This window comes from Trichomonascus vanleenenianus, assembly GCF_965637985.1.
Source record: "Trichomonascus vanleenenianus strain CLIB 3782 genome assembly, contig: TRVA0_094S, whole genome shotgun sequence".
Taxonomy (NCBI): domain Eukaryota; kingdom Fungi; phylum Ascomycota; class Dipodascomycetes; order Dipodascales; family Trichomonascaceae; genus Blastobotrys; species Blastobotrys vanleenenianus.
This window is the reverse complement of record NW_027481794.1, coordinates 1-16,194: the sequence shown is the minus strand read 5'-3', so window position 1 is coordinate 16,194 and position 16,194 is coordinate 1. Positions and strand designations below refer to the sequence as shown.

Genomic DNA, 16,194 nt, shown 5'->3' with positions numbered 1-16,194 from the left:
TATGTTGAAATGTCTGCTTAGCGGACAAATATGTTGATGTACTATGTACTATGTACTATATAAGCCTAACTTGGTGACACAGTCGCAACGGGCTCGAAATACAGACGATTCATTCGTACCGATTCATATGCAAAGTTTGGTTGAAAGATTGACGCATTAGATATGTTCAATTTGGAGAGCCCCCCCCCCCCCCCCCCTCTGGAATTCAAGTGTTCAGATACCATATCATAGATCTATGCTACCGGTAGTACTTCAATTTTTTTTATATTATCAGAATCCCTTGTACTCATAATAATACGTTACTATCATTACAGCTTCCCATATAATAACTCTGAAATGAGATTTAATTGTGGGAGAATTTTTTTAAAAAAAACAGGTTTGCGATGCTAACGAGTACTCATAGGTTATTCAAGCAGTCACATCAAGTCAAGAGGATTTTGGAAACGACCTTTACTATTAGAGACCTTCTAAACTGTTACAAATGACTATAATAGATTCTGATAATATAAAAAATAAAACTTGGCGACACAGTCGCAAGAGTTAAATAACTTTGGGTAGCCTGAAAGTTAGTGTAATACCCATATATGCTCAGCAATGATTGTAAAACCTATAAATATACCTGAATCTCGCGAATAAAAGCATGCAAATAATTCTGCTTACATAATACTAATCATGATATTACGTAATTTTATTAAGCAATTTTTATATTTCAAAAATTTCGCAAATTCAACAAGTTGAACGGCCGTGTGGTCTAGTCGTATGATACTCGCTTTGGGCGACGGTCATTACTGATCGATCTGAAGTTTGCGAGTGGTCCAGGGTTCAATTCCCTGCTCGGCCCATTTGCCCGGCTAGCTCAATCGGTAGAGCGTGTGACTCTTAAGACCCTTCGGGGATGAAAGTCATCACAAGGTTGGGGGTTCGAGCCCCCCGTTGGGCTTCAATTTTTTTTGGATATCGATCGCGCGCGCGGCGGCCACGTGGGCGGGCCGGCCATATATATATACATGGGATGGCAGCTGTTGGGTGTCAGAAAAGTAGACTCCTATAGGGATCGATTAATGCGCTATCTCGAGATCCTCGGAACGCATTAACTCCGTCCCGAAGTCAATCGCTATTATAAAAGCCACGATTCCCTCTATGTACTCTTTTTAGTGTCTAACTTTGTACTTTTGTATATATATAAATTAGGGTCAGATATAATTTGTAATTGTTGGATGTCAAATATCAATTATATCTGACTCTAATTTATACGAAATACAAGGTTAGACACTGAAGTGTCTACATTAAAGACGGTAAGGAAGGAAAGGAGTAAGACGGGAATTGCGCCTTTTATAATACCGCGATAGGCTTCAGCACGTAATAAGCACGTTCCAAGGAGTCTACCTTTTTGGGGAACACCATGCATAAGTCTCCACATTTGTTGTGATATGCGTCGAGGTACATCCTGATGCTTTCTTATATGAAACCCAACACCTATAGGAATGCGCTATCTCCTCGGAACGCATTAACTCCGCCCCGAAGTCAATCGCTATGTACAAGTAATAGAAGCCACGATTCCCTCTTTGTACTCTTTTCCTTTCCTTACCGTCTTTAATGTAGACACTTTCGGTACTCGTGTCTAACTTTGTACTTTTGTATATATATAAATTAGGGTCAGATATAATTTGTAATTGATATTTGACTTCCAACACCCAGGAGCCATAATAGGAATCTATCGTCTAGATCTATTTAGCCTCCAACTGCGCCCGCCTGCAAATTTCTCGAGGTATAGCGGTTCGGTGAGTGACCGGTGTGGACAGGCTCGGCGAGTGACCGATGTAGACACACGACCAGTAGCTGCGACGGAAAGAATGGTCAAGGATTCATTCATTTAACAATCAATTGCAAGAGCCTCTTTGTAAGGCTGAAGGCTGAAGAAATCGCGTAAGATATATACAGTATAATCTTCCATAACAAATTCGCTTTCATATCAATTGGGTCCCGCAATTGTACTGGATTTGGGCGGTGGGGATTGGGTACCCGGGAAGAGTATGTGAAACAGTTAACCGATGAGATTAAAAAAACTTACACCCTTCAAATGTGGGATTGGCAATGTTTCGCTAGCGGGTCAATTGTGTCTTTGGGCGACATCCTCCCTTGAGGAATTTGGCGATCCTTTCGAGTCCTTATTTGTGCAGAGAAGTGTCGGCTGCTCGTTGGTGTCACTTACTTATTGGAGGAGGGGCTATGACCTCGAGCACTGGACAAGATAGAGCATGGATATAAAAATTATACTTGGTCCTGTTAAGATAACAATAATAAGACTTTACAGAAATGCTGCTTAAACATCGCTGTCGAAGCACACTTCTTCATATTATTGGCATCTTTATGCAGTTTTAATGAAGCTGCTATTACTTCTGGAATGGAACTCTCATCTGCAATGTACGGACCCCACAATGTTACGAAAGATCTTGAGTATCGCAGTACGCTCTAAGAGTACAACGATATTGCTAGATTTATTAAATTCAATGACGTACCGGTGGACTGTAACTATTAAGCGCTCAGCGAGAAGAAGAACATCAGAATGAAAGAAGTACATGCAGCAACTTCAGATAGGCTCTGTACGCGAATAAGCAAACTACGACAGAGCATATCCCCAGTCTGATCAGAGAGTCAGAGACAGAGATGGAGGTTTCGTCGCTTGCGACAGTTATACATCAGATATTTTGACGCTGCTTAAAGGCACACTTACACCTGCTCTTCCTATAGGCGCCATTAAGAACATGCATTAAATACCGTATATTGTTAAACTTCTACTTTCCCTAAAAAATAACTAAAATGCCAGGTTGCCCGTTTCGCCTTCGCGACATTTGTTTTAGGTGTGGGCTCTGACATGCAAGACAGTTGTGTTTGGAAGCATTACGTGGAGTTGTTGGGAAGAGTTTCCCGCACAGCCGAAATTTGTTTCAGATATGGCAGCATTAGACGAAAAATGCATGACTCGAATGACTACGGAGGTGACTCGGGTGACTCAACAAAAATGGATGCGTCGCCTTGCCGCGCAGCCTATAAATTATTAAGCAAGAGTTGATTGGTTCGTTGCTGAAGAATATATAGACCCCCTATAATCACCACTTTTTTTTGATTTGACAGTTGTCACCTATAGCTATGAACAGGTCTATTTTGAGGTTAGGGAATCGAGTTGGCACTCCTAAAGGGTTTGTAAGAACTCTTTTCAACGCCTCTGAGGCAAGGATACGGCATGACTGGACAAAGAAGGAGATTTCTGATATTTATCACACTTCGCTGTTGGATCTAATCCATACCGCTGCTGGAGTTCATCGAAAGTTCCACAATCCTGCCGAAGTCCAGCTTTGTACCTTGATGAATATCAAGTCAGGAGGATGTACCGAGGATTGCAAGTACTGTGCTCAGAGTACGCGGTATGCCACTGATGTCGAAGCAGAAAAAATGGTCAAAGTCGAGGATGTGATAAATGCCGCCAAAGAAGCGAAGGAGAACGGATCGACGCGGTTCTGTATGGGAGCTGCATGGAGAGATATGAAAGGACGAAAGAGTGGACTCAAGAGAATTGCTCAAATGGTTCAAGAGGTCAATAATCTTGGACTGGAGAGCTGCGTCACGCTGGGGATGGTCAACGAAGAGCAGATGGGTATTCTCCGAGAAGCTGGTCTGACTGCCTACAACCACAATATCGACACTTCAAGGGAGCACTATCCCAAAGTTATTACCACACGATCTTATGACGAAAGACTTAATACTTTGAAGAACGTAAGGTCTGCTGGTGTTAGTGTTTGTTCCGGAGGTATTTTGGGTCTCGGTGAGAAGCCGGAAGACCATATATCCTTCCTTCATACGTTGGCTACGCTTCCAGAGCACCCAGAGTCAGTCCCAATTAACAAACTAGTACCAATTAAAGGTACTCCTATGGGAGATATCCAAAAGGAAATAGCGCTACCCGTGGATGCCGTGGTTAGGACTATTGCTACGGCTAGGATCGTTATGCCGGGGTCCATTGTCCGACTCGCTGCGGGCCGATACACAATGAAGGAGACCGATCAAGCAATGTGCTTTATGGCTGGCGCCAATGCGATTTTTACTGGTCATAAAATGTTGACGACTATGTGTAACGGCTGGGACGAAGACAAGGCTCTGCTTGCCAGGTGGGGTTTGAAGCCAATGGTTAGCTTCTCCAGGGTCAAATACACCGGTACTGCCTAAACCAGCCCATCTCGCAGGGCAGAAGTTCAAAAAGAACCTACAGAACAAGCAACTTCTAGATGGAATGTGACTATTCGTGAAGCACCTGGCCGGATGTGCTGGTCTTACTCATAGAACATTGAATGTATAATACACAGAGATGTGAAAAGTGATTTGCTCTGGTCGCCGTAAGGCACCTAGTTACGTTAGGTAAAAAATCCTATTGCAGCGATGGCTATTCTCAATATGTGGCTATGGCTTGACTTGCAGCCATCCGAGCAAGAGAATATCGACGAGAACGACATAGTAGTACCCCGGTCTGAGGAATTCTTTTCCTAGGAATGTTACTGACAATGGGATTCTATCGTCAGGTGTTCATAAAATCATTGCATCCTTTTTAGAGCTTGAAGATTAACACCAGAGGATAGCGGCGAAAGCGATCTCAAAATTTTACAACCAGTTTATAGGAAAGATCTTTCCTCCAATCGATCGATCGGCCATTGAAAATATCATATGAATGATGCTATTGTAATTATTCATGCCGAGCTCAAATAACAATGCTACTGGTACGCTCGTCATGAGGCTACAAAGAAAAAATAACTATTGAAGCATTAGCAGTATCGCTAACTAGGGTTGTAGAGTGCCCAGCACAATATTCACAATGCTTCCACAGTCCAGTTCGCCAAGACAGCTCGCCAAGGAACCGCGAAAGCATTTCGGTCAGTCTTCGTTATGTGTGTGGTCCCTTAAGGAAAGCCGGAATACCGCCGGCACCTCATCCACCTCCTCTTTTCAACCGCTCCCCTCTTCCCCCCTCCCCACTTTTTTTTTGGCTAAGCCTGGTCTGTTCATAGTGTTTAATTAAGGTCAGAAGTTAATTTCCACACAGAGAGTTAGTAAAATAATCTAAAAGCCACTTCAGCGAATAGTACAGTAGTAGACATTTCCGGACCGAACAAGCTTAATATGTATTGTGGCTGTAGCATATGAACAGCTTTTTTTTTCGAAAACAAATTATTTCGCAAATTTTACAGCATGCGTCACAATACGGCGATACGAAGTCGTTCTGCTTATAATCCCGTATAAGATCCTGTGCTTCCAAGATCACGTCAGAATTGCTGGTCAGGTAGGAACAAGGTGCTGTATATAGTATCTGATGCTACTGCGTTTACGATATTTCTAATTGTGACGCCATGTTCATGTATCAGCAGTGAAGACCAGGCTTTTCATGTCGAAGAAAATACAAGTTACTGGTACGGTAGAATTAATAACGCCGACCCAAGGATGTCTTAATCCGAAGAATCATATCGGCGATCCCAACGCTGTAGGTTTCAAAAATCCTACGAAGAACTGACCAAAGCGTGTAATGCGCATCGATCAAACTTGCATAGTGTGACATCCGTCCTTGGAATAACCCCCGGCTTTTCTGAGAAGCCGCTTCAACTTTCCCCACTTGCCCTTTTTACTACTAACAGTTACACAGCGTATTGTACACTCCGTATTTTGTCCTCAGGGCCAATTGTCGCGAACTACCGTCACTTTAGTATTACAATACAATTAAATTCTCCTCAATTGCTAAAAGGCGTTCTATAAGCTCGAATGAAAAGGATGAAAAAAGGTTGCTCGTTATAAATTAAGTCTCCTAGATAGAAACGAAAAAATCTATGGAAATAAAAATAATTAGAAAATTAAACAATGATTACAATCGTAAACCTGTTTAGAGGAGAAGCGCAGCAGCACCGACAAGGCCGGCAAGACCACCAAGAGCGACCTTGTTAGCAGCGTTCTCGGAGACTGGGGCAACGCCGGTGCCAGAGGCAGTGCCATTGGTGGCTGGGGCGGACTCAGTGGCAACGCCGGTGGTAGCAGCGGCAGAGCTGGAAGCAGCACCAGAAGCAGCAGCAGTGGTAGCTGGGGCAGAGCCAGAAGCAGCACCAGAAGCAGCAGCAGAGGTGGTGGCAGCAGCAGCACCAGAAGCAGCAGCAGAGGTGGTGGCACCAGCAGCAGAGGTACCAGCAGCAGAAGAGGCTGGAGCAGAGGTCTTAGCGGCACCGGAAGTGGCAGCGCAGGTAGATGGGTGAGATGGGCCGTTCTGAGTGGCCTGGCCAAAGGCCTTCTCGGCAGCAGCGAAGCCAGAGACAATGCCGTCCAAAGAGTCGAAGGTCTGGCCGACGACAGAGCATGGGAGCACCTTGTAGACGGTGCCAATGAGGTCGTTAGCAGCGCTGTTCAAGTCAGAGAGCTGGGCATCGACAATAGAGTCGGCGTGGACAGCCTTGAAGTCAGCAGCCTTCTGGGTAATGGCGCTCAGGGAGCCCTCAATGGAAGTAGAGGAGGACGAAATCTGCGAGACAATGGTCTGGATGTCACACTCATTGGCGCCGGAGAGGGAGCTCAGAGCCGAGCTAGTGGCCTTAGTGGCAGAAAGGACAGCATCGGCCTTCTGGGTGATTGGAAGAGCACCAGCGAGACCGTCAGACTGGGACCAGCTGTCAATAGCCTTCTTGAGGTCAGCGTTAGAGGAAACAAGGGTATTGAAGTTGGTCTGAACCTTCTGGCCGCCAGAGGAGAGCTGGCAGTCAGCAAAGGCAGTGGCAGCCGACAGGGCAACAGCGGAAAGAGTGAGCTTGGAGACCATTTTTTATCTATTAGAGTATTAGGTAATTCGATGAAGTAACGAATGAACTGATGAAGGGAAAAAGAGAAGTCAATGCCGGAAATTCAACCTAATTTATATAAAATCGCCAATTCTTTCAGCTTCCTTCAACCTTGTGAAGCTCCTCTACTTCCTCGAAGGTTCATGGCCCTAATCCCCCTGTATTTGCTTTTTCACGCCTTGGTTCAGCGGACCTGGCGCCTGCAGTGAGTCGGGGAAGCCTGCAAGTGCACAAAAGAAATGTGGATATGTTCCATCACCTTCCCAAATTGGGATCCGTCACCTACCAAAATGGTGGTCCTACCCCACCTTTCCTTCGTTCACCCCCGCCAATACTATTCTGGCTTATTCGGCCTCGGGGTGGACCAAGTCCACATGGATGGTCCAACCTAGTACAACTGTACCGTCAGTGCAAACGTTATGTAATTTTAGATCGGTCCGGGATGATGGCTTGCATCTGAGCAGATTGTGTCATTTTTTGGCTATATACGACGCTTGGGAGTTCCTATTATCCCTTCATTTAGTTCAGGCAACTAATGGCAAATCAAGATAATGGAATCAAAAGCCATAATAGCATACCGCTTTCATTTGGTTTGAGCTCAACCGCTTAGATACGAATATGCTCCGTCATTGTGATGCGTCCTGTACCAAGGCGGGCTTGCCGTGTGTCCACCATAAGCAAGCAAAGCGGGTTGAGAGCTAATGCATGATGCAAGCCGTACTTTTTTGTGGCTGCCTTCAGGGGTAACAGTCGCGTATCGGTCGAGCCCAATCCTGCACTAGGAGCGTAGAAATTAATTCAAAAACAGTGACAGGCTCTGGTCTTTTACTCAATAATTGTTGTTGAAATTGTCCTAATCTAACTCTACTGAAAATATAAATACCAGTGCCATGGGCTCTTCTTTAGCTTCATATTCGATATGTACCGGCGGCTTCGGAAGGGTACGAGGCGGTAAGCAATCTATGATAGTGCGGTACCCAGTTGTCCTTAGAAGTTCGTGCATTTGCTTACAATATGCGATCGCCCATAATATTCTACATTAGACATGAGAGTTTTGGTAAATTTGCCATCCTTGAGAAATGGGGCGTACACCCTCAATCATCAATTCTATTTTTATACGTAGATCTCCGAGCAATCAAATACAATTGTGTAACAATACATCAACTTTAAATTCATTCAGAAGCTCCGCGGCAGAGACAAATTGTGGTTGGTGTGGAGTTTTGGTAATTGACAGGCCAATGCAATTCGAAGGCTGGTTAACAACCCTGCAACGCATTTTCATTATACCTCACCTTCTCACATGCCTCAGAACGTTTGAGCTAACCAAGTGAAAACGTCAGGATGGCCCCTGAGATGCTCTCGTCCACGTACGTAGCCCATACCGGGGCTTCAGACGTGCGATCGTACCTGAATATTTGGTGCGACGTTATGTATGCTGTTTTAGAAACGTATCTTTCAACATCCTCGTCCTCATTGGCAATTCACATGCTTCAAAGACAGCTATTCTTTGAATGTGCAGCAGAAGCATAAGTTCATGGATGGCTGCTGTCAATGGGTTAACACAACACGTAACGCCCATGATGCCCTCCAACTCTCCCCTCATTCATGTATGTCTTTGCGAAATTTGAAAAACCATGCAAAAAGCGATGGGTCAGTATAGCAGAAGGGAGATAATCGCAAACGAAGGAAAAGTGAGCCCATTATGCATCTATCTGGTCTCACGGTAAAACAATTCGCTGAAAGATAGTGCTTTCGCCTTTCACAAGTACTCTTTTGGCCTTTTCGGTCTGTCCTCTGACGCCTAAAATTGCGTCTTTTACTCAATCGTTTCGTTGTAGCGGCGCATTTACAAATTTCTTAGTTTTTCTGACCCCCAATTTTAATTCGCAAAATGTTTCGAGAAAAAAATAACCGAAAGTCATCCCGCCCCCTGCCTCCAAGACGTTTCGAACTCGATCGAAGATCACACAATATAACCCCATCACATGAAAATTTATCGAAGTTGCCAATTGCCGAACTGCAGTGGTTGGTGTGGGGTCCTGCAGGTCAGACCTGCCATCTGCAGATAGGCGGGGTCGATACCGTGCCGTTCCATTTGCTGAGCCTGTGAGTTTCACCTGCTCGGATTTGTCCATTTTCGCATTCAAAAGGAATAGATCCATGGGTTTATGAAAAGTGCTACAGTACAGTAGTACTGCGTTATCTCTCCTAAATAGGACCGTCGGATGCGTAGAGTGCAGGCGGTGTGGAGAGGGGGGCGGGGGGATACTCAGGAAAACGTAAATAACATAAAAAAATAGATTACATTGTATTTGACTTCTTCATGTGTCATGGTTAAACTACTCCTTCTATTGCTTCTGCGGATTCGCAGTGTTTCTATTTTTTTCGTTCTGGACAATGCATGGCCCTTACATTGATAGTTAGCGAAGGACAACTGGTAATCGATAATTGACAATATTAGACACAATAGAATACTTATTATAAGGGTCGGCATTTGATATATAAATTATATAAATTAGTTCTCCTTGGCGAGGTTCTCTTCCGACTGATCGTTGAAGCCACCCTCAAATGTTTCAATTGCTGGTGACTCTGGGTCGCCAGCCTTCCGGTTCGTGGCGTGGTCAGGAATATAAAACCGCAAATCAACTCGAACAACAAGCAAGAAAGCAGCAACTAGCAACTCCACTGCTCCGTAAAAGACGTAGAAAATGGACTTGTGGAAGATAGCATTGACAATTGGGTCGTCTTGGCCACCTCCTCGTGGCTTCGTAATAAACACAGAAGCAACCCGGAAGCAGGCGCTAAGGGTGAGGAAGAATGAGGTAATGAAGACAATAGAAATGTGAGATCTGATGCTTGGGAAGTGATTGGTGTCAGTAGAGTAAACACGAGCGTTGCCGCCAGCTGGAGACTCTCGAACTGGAATAACTGCATGAGCTTCAGCGAGTGCGGAGCCTTTGTAAACAGGGATGTGTGAGCCTTTGGTAACGTAGTAAAAGGTGCTGAATCGTTCAATCCAGGTGGGCTGGATTACCAATGGCGAGCTAGCAGACTTTTTCGTGAAGAGACCGTCCAGAGAACCTGGCTTGAAGGCATATGCGAAAAGAACCACCAATATACCGTTGATGCAGAAGAAAAGCTCAAGAATTGCGGCAGCTTTGGCTACTTGATGGCACTTATCGAGGGTTTCCTGGCTCATGTAGTAAATATATGGCAAACCAGTGCCGAGAATAGCCATAATAACGCAACCAAGCACGATACCATAGATAACAACAAACTGACCGCGGAAAAGAGCGGACCGGCCAACTCTTGGGTGTCTCCAAGTGAGAATTCGGGTAGCGAAGTTGAGAATTAGTGCGTTAAGAATTAGAGGAGGAGTCTGCGTGAAAACTGTCGAAGCGATACCGGTCTGAATCTGCATAATGTTTTTAGACCATTGGAGACGGACAGAGAAGCCAATGAGTTTGCAAATTGCATAAAAGAAGATAAGCAATGTACCGTAATACTTATGGCCCGCAGAAGTGTTTTTAAAGAAGATATACAGGGAGCCCAATGCTAGCAATGCATTAAAGACGATGAAAATGGCTGCTGGAGCCTTATCGCTTGACGAAGGATAATCACCAAAGAGAGCAGGCAATTCGGTAACAACTACGTCAAGGATAGCTTGCGGAAGTGGGCCGAGCTGCTCAGTAGAAGTTGCTGATAGAGGAAGGAGACCAGTACCTGGCACGGCCCCTTCGGGGGTGAGCATGGCCAGAAAATTAACATCCAGTCCAGCAAGCGACGCCAAACCACTAGCGGTTTCTCCTGAATCCATTTGTGTCGTGGGCCTTTAAAGCAGAATTATGAATTAGGCTTGGAAAGGAGATCAAGAAAGGGAAAGGGTCACTATATATGTATTAACCAAGTGTATATCACAAGCATCTGGAGTAGGTACAAACCGCGAAAAAAATTACATAGCAAGCGAGCGGTTGCAATTGCACGAGAGGTGGGCGTACAAGATCGGTGCAGGGGAGGTATATCTTTCTTTTTTTCATATGTCACAAGAGTGCCATTTTGCACACAGGTAGATGATTGGCGATGGTTGAAACAGGTGAGCTCAGTATGCCACAAATTATCAGCTCCGATCCATCGATATGATTTTGTTTTCTCCATTTTCGCTGGTGGCCGTCTGACTACTTTATTCACGTAAAATTCATCTTGGAACTGGCCTTCTCCATTAATCAACTAAACGTTTCCGTTCTGGTGTCACTCCAACGGGTACTCTCGTCCCCCTTAAACGAGCATCAGACAGTCATCTGCACCAGAAGTAATTACTTTTGAAGCGGGGGCCCTGGTGCCTTAGGTCTAATGCAGTGCAATGCATAACGTAAGTCTGAGAAAAATAAATTCTAAGAAGATGTATCTGCAGGCTATACGACAGTCAAATCCTGTCATAGCGAAAAAAAAAAAAGTGAAAGCTCGTCCTGAAGAACTTTGTAGCCATTCAGCCTATTTTTAAGTCTGACCAATTATGTGAAAAAAAAAGCGCGGTAGGCGAACTGGCTTTCCGGGGCTTTGCCACGTATATTCTATCTTTCCAGTACGATATGTCAATACACAATTTTACCGTATTAGATGGCTCCTTGGCACAATCACGTTCAGTCTTTTCCTTTCCAACCGAGATGTATTAACCTAGTCTGCACCTCCCCCGCACTCCGCCGCCACACGCCTAACGAACAATTTGGACACGAATGTATGTACCGCAAAGTGTACTATACAACTGTTGCTCCGAGATCAACGGCTCGCGCTACGTGTATACATTGTAGTACTGTACTGTACTGTACCAGTACTACTAATTAAAGGGTGAGGCGCATCTGCTGTCAGATTCTTTAATCATCGATGGTCCACTAGAGGCTGTATATGCCAGACGTGAAACCTATTGTGGGAAATTGCTCACAAAACCCGGGGAAATAAGGTATATTTTGATAACGCACAGAATCACATTATCATAGAGACAAGAATCTACTATGAAGAAGGTTTCGTCGATAGCAAATGCATACAGAGATCTCATGGTGATGATTCGAACCGAGGTTGATATATAAATTTTCGTGCGCAAGCGACTTGCAGACATTTACCGCTTATGGTGCGCTTTAAAAAATGCACAAAATCTCAGTCGTGCTCCATATTGCAAGGGCCCCTGACGATCTTTAGCTGGCATATAGACGGTCATTAGGATTTTACGTCCTGGGTGTGCCAATTTTGAATTGATTTCATGTGGTTATGCTGTAAGCCGAAAAAAACACATGAACTGGGCAGATATGAGAAATAGAGCTGCATGCATTTACGTAATGGATCTTACTGGTAGTAGCAATCGTTTGGAAATTCACTTCCCCGCAATGTCTAGTCAGGCTGAAGATTCGTGAATTTGAAGAAGTTGATGCCATCTCCTAGCTTTTGAAGATCCAATTCTCTCGTCAAACAATAATGTACAGCTCTTTTTGGTGTTTTATTAGAATTGGACGGTAGTGTAATCTTCACGTTCTACATTCTTCGGCCGCTACTATTAGAAATGCTCTATCTATAGCAATGAACATGACGAATTCCAAAATTGTCCGCTTTTATTTCATGTTTCATGTCGCCGTCAAGCAATGGGATTCAGTTACAGTTTACTGAGTTCTTTTTGTGACGGGGTGCCCAGAAATGCAAGATATTCCTCTTCAACGTTTAAATGGCCTCTAATTGGTGTCCAATTGTTTCCCTGTTTGAAGAATTTTGCCACCTGCTGTTTTAGAGCATGGTCTTCTCATTCGACCGAAGTGATTTCTGAAGGTGGAGGTGCTTTAAGAGACCGATAAGGCGCTCCGTTATTAAATCATAATCGCAATATGCTAATTGGCCAAATATTTTGCATCTTCATAATGTATATAATTCATCCATATAACTTTCTCTACCGATATAATGGTAGATATCTTCTTACCTGTCGCATCATGCCGGCTATTTGCCTATTAAGAGAAGGGGGAGGCGAGAGAACCGCGCGGCACGCCCCTTCAAAATCCACTGGCAACAAAACCTACACTCCAAAATCCGATACTCTCTGATGAGTAGGAGTATTGCGTAGAGTGCAGTATATTATACCTGCGAAACAATGGATTTCGATAACATTGCATTTACAGACCCGGAGAACAGCTCACAGTATATCTCGCCTCCGGATAACAACTCCGCCCAGCCTAGACCCAAGCAAACCCTTTCCAAGCCCAGACCCAGTCGGCAAACTGCTTGCGACGCCTGCCGAATCCGCCGCGTAAAATGCGATGCTACGGCCAGAAAATCCCAGGGGCTGATAGGATGCACCCAGTGTAATGACCGTAGCCTGGAATGCACCTTCAACTACAGGCACTCGCCCAAGGTCATCAAGCCCTACCGTGGCCAGCGTATAGAGCAGGTTCGCCGGCTCCAAAAGCAACAGCAACAGAACCCGTACCAATCCCCGGGCAAGGAAGGATCACCCCAGGTTGAAAGCTCGGCCGGGCTCTACTGGGAGCTGCCGGACGCTGCAATCAAGTCCCTTGCGAATAGCGGGAGGTACGGTCTCGCTGCGCGAGAGGTTTTCTATCCGGTCCTGGCCTATGTCCGAAAGGGACGACGATCGAAGTTGCTTCGTAAGACACTGGCTTGCCTGGGGGCACTTTACACGAATGATGCTTCCGTACTGGGTTGTAACAGTAGCGAGCTACAAACAGCCGATTTCAACGCAGAAAGCAATCCTAATGGTGCGGCGGTTGAGGCAGCAGTAATCCAGGCACGACTACGCATCTATGCGGCACTTTACAGCCAAGTTCTCCATGTAATTGAGAAGCTTTTTGCGTCCCAGCAGCCTACAGACTCGAACATTCTTCTCTCGGTTGTTCTGTTTTCGTGCCTGCCGACACCGGCCAATGTGCACCCGAAAGTCGGATCGAACGTGTTGATAGAGTGGGTGCAGCGCCGGATATACCTGGAGCATCACTTCGACCAGTACCAGGTAAACAGCCCTACTTCGGTGGTCACGAAGCGCGTGGTATACACGTCTATGTATATGGATGCTTTCACGGCACTGTTCTCGGGGACTTCGCCGTCTGTGCGTCCGGAGGACATTCTTCTGCCGAACGATATGCTTTCGTGGGAGTCGCATAATCCGCAGCAACCGCAGTGGCGTCCTCATAGCGTTTCCTGCGATCCGGCTTTGGCCACAAAGGATACCTGCTTAATTGTATATCACCTTTTCGCGAACCTCCTCTGTCCCCGAGCGCGACTAGAAAACCAGCAGCGAAGCCCCACCCTGCGCCTAGAACAAATTCTCGGTATGTTGGCTTCATACGCCTCTTTTCACCGCGAGCTCTTCTCCCTGGCTGATAAGCCGCCTGCCAGTGTTCCTCAAGAGGATCAAATATATTACTGGCTTAACGAAGCTGCCTATTGTGTGCTCGTTGTGCGGTTCTGGGAAGCTGCGCACACCGCTAGGTCTGACGCAAAGAGTCTTAATTCGTCTGAACAGTCTCGTCTGGACGCAGTGATGGAGAGGATTACCAAAAAGGCTCTTCGAACTTGTCTGGACATGGCACGAACGATTGAATACGTCTTATCGAGTGGAATGGTGCAGTATGGTACCGAGGGAAACCTGCGAAATGCTCTAGAATATGACCTGGTAACAGGGACAATTATGGCTGTATACGCAATTCGGTCTCTAAGAGTGTGGGCTGTGACTGTCTCACTCGAAAACATTGTAAGCTGGTTCGGGGTAGAGTATTCTGCATACCCGATTGACCGCGCCATAACTCTTTTCCTGAAGGTGCTCGAACTTGCCGGCAAGACTTACGAAAGGGCCGAAATGATCCGAGTTTTTTACACTTCATCCGACTCTGTGCTTCGTGAAAACAACACAATGCCTCAGATTGTTGCGGAGTTGAGTGTCGTTGCAGATCGAGACGATCCCTGTCTGCTTAAGACCGTAGCACCTTTCCAGGAGCCTGCGATATACAACATTTCTGCTCTTTCTCCCATCTCTCCGGTGGGTGACCCCTACAATTCCTCGCTAGAGCATGTCTGGGAGACTGTAGAATTTTCCTTCCTCGGTGGCTCTTCTGCAATGAATACCGATCAGCATTATGCAGACCCAACTGCGGGCACCGCTCAGGACTTGCAAGATGTGCTCCAAACTGACCCACACCATCCCGCTGACGATTACTTAAACATGTTCTAGACATTTGTCATACTATAAAATTAGTATGTATTAACGATTATTTATACAATAATTAGGCTTTATTGATCGATCTCGCGATACGGAGAGAAAAACTCTATCAGGTATGCTTTCCTCGTCGCGCAAAAGCTATTATTATACGTGCGTGCTGTACATATGCGAAGGCTTGTAATATCATATTAGCGCTTTTGTGAGGTCGCGGCCATATGACAGCTCTTAATTTTTTTTATATTATCAGAATCTATTATACTCATAATAATACGTTACTATCATTACAACTTCCCATATAATACTCTGAGATGAGCTGATGTCATCTGACCTTTGTGACTGGTGCATTATGGTGCGCAACGTTGACAATATCCCCACCAGACACCCAAATGTGGAACTCATCTAACGAGAATGATGCCGTATTCCCAGAAATCAGAAATACCATTGAAAAAGATCACATATTTAGGAGAGCTGTTTCCCAGACTCTCGACACACGGAGATGGGAATGTTCGAATATATCCTGTTGCAGTGGGAGGTATTTCCATTCCTTGCCAGATATCAGTCCTACAGTCCTGCTCAATACGAAGGAGGGTCTGATGGAGGCGGCTGATTTCTGGAAATACGGCATCATTCTCGTTAGATGAGTTCCATTTTTGGGTGGCTGGTGCAGGCATTTTTCCCGGTATTCTGTGGTAGAGGTGTCATCTATGATGATGGACACCTGTTCCTGCTCAATATGAACATTAAAATAAAATCAATGGCAGAACATTACATTCATAGAAATTCAGTATTTATAATAATAGATCTAGATTAAAGTCTGAGCTCACGCTAAGGAAGACTGTATCTAAACATTTGGCTTCAACAGCTGGCTTAATATAAACATTAACATATAATCAATGGCAGAACATTAAGTAGCCTGGGATGCCTATCTCCAGTCCACAAAAGATGATGCGGATTCCCTCAGTAAGCTGACAATACGGGGAGAACCCACTATCCCTACCTGGGTGGCTGGCACAGGTCTTTTCCCCGGTATTTTGCGGGAGCGGTGTCATCTATGATGTTCCACCTGTTCTTGCTCTAGAAGAAAGGGTTTTCCCTCGTGCCATTAGCGCCTCGGCGCTGAGGAAA

General features: G+C 45.2%; 4 protein-coding genes and 2 non-coding genes across 6 annotated transcripts; 4 read left to right on the top strand and 2 right to left on the bottom strand.

The window, feature by feature from the left end:
- The first annotated feature begins 740 nt into the window (after positions 1-740).
- tRNA-Pro(TGG) lies at positions 741-841 on the top strand. Its single transcript has 2 exons — positions 741-777; positions 805-841. It is a non-coding gene; the product is annotated as a tRNA-Pro (tRNA).
- A 4-nt stretch (positions 842-845) lies between these two features.
- tRNA-Lys(CTT) lies at positions 846-940 on the top strand. Its single transcript has 2 exons — positions 846-883; positions 904-940. It is a non-coding gene; the product is annotated as a tRNA-Lys (tRNA).
- Positions 941-3,150: 2,210 nt separating this feature from the next.
- On the top strand, positions 3,151-4,224 carry BIO2 (biotin synthase; the record flags this gene model as incomplete). The annotated part of the gene is made up of 1 exon (XM_076687933.1): positions 3,151-4,224. The coding sequence occupies one exon, from the start codon at positions 3,151-3,153 to the stop codon at positions 4,222-4,224; it is 1,074 nt and encodes a 357-aa protein (XP_076537837.1).
- A 1,696-nt stretch (positions 4,225-5,920) lies between these two features.
- On the bottom strand, positions 5,921-6,841 carry TRVA0_094S00144 (uncharacterized protein; the record flags this gene model as incomplete). The annotated part of the gene is made up of 1 exon (XM_076687932.1): positions 5,921-6,841. The coding sequence occupies one exon, from the start codon at positions 6,839-6,841 to the stop codon at positions 5,921-5,923; it is 921 nt and encodes a 306-aa protein (XP_076537836.1).
- A 2,534-nt stretch (positions 6,842-9,375) lies between these two features.
- TRVA0_094S00122 (uncharacterized protein) lies at positions 9,376-10,677 on the bottom strand (the record flags this gene model as incomplete). Its single annotated transcript, XM_076687931.1, has 1 exon — positions 9,376-10,677. One exon carries the CDS (start codon positions 10,675-10,677, stop codon positions 9,376-9,378), a length of 1,302 nt encoding a protein of 433 aa, XP_076537835.1.
- A 2,310-nt stretch (positions 10,678-12,987) lies between these two features.
- On the top strand, positions 12,988-15,081 carry TRVA0_094S00100 (Zn(II)2Cys6 transcription factor domain-containing protein; the record flags this gene model as incomplete). Its single annotated transcript, XM_076687930.1, has 1 exon — positions 12,988-15,081. The coding sequence occupies one exon, from the start codon at positions 12,988-12,990 to the stop codon at positions 15,079-15,081; it is 2,094 nt and encodes a 697-aa protein (XP_076537834.1).
- Positions 15,082-16,194: the final 1,113 nt, after the last annotated feature.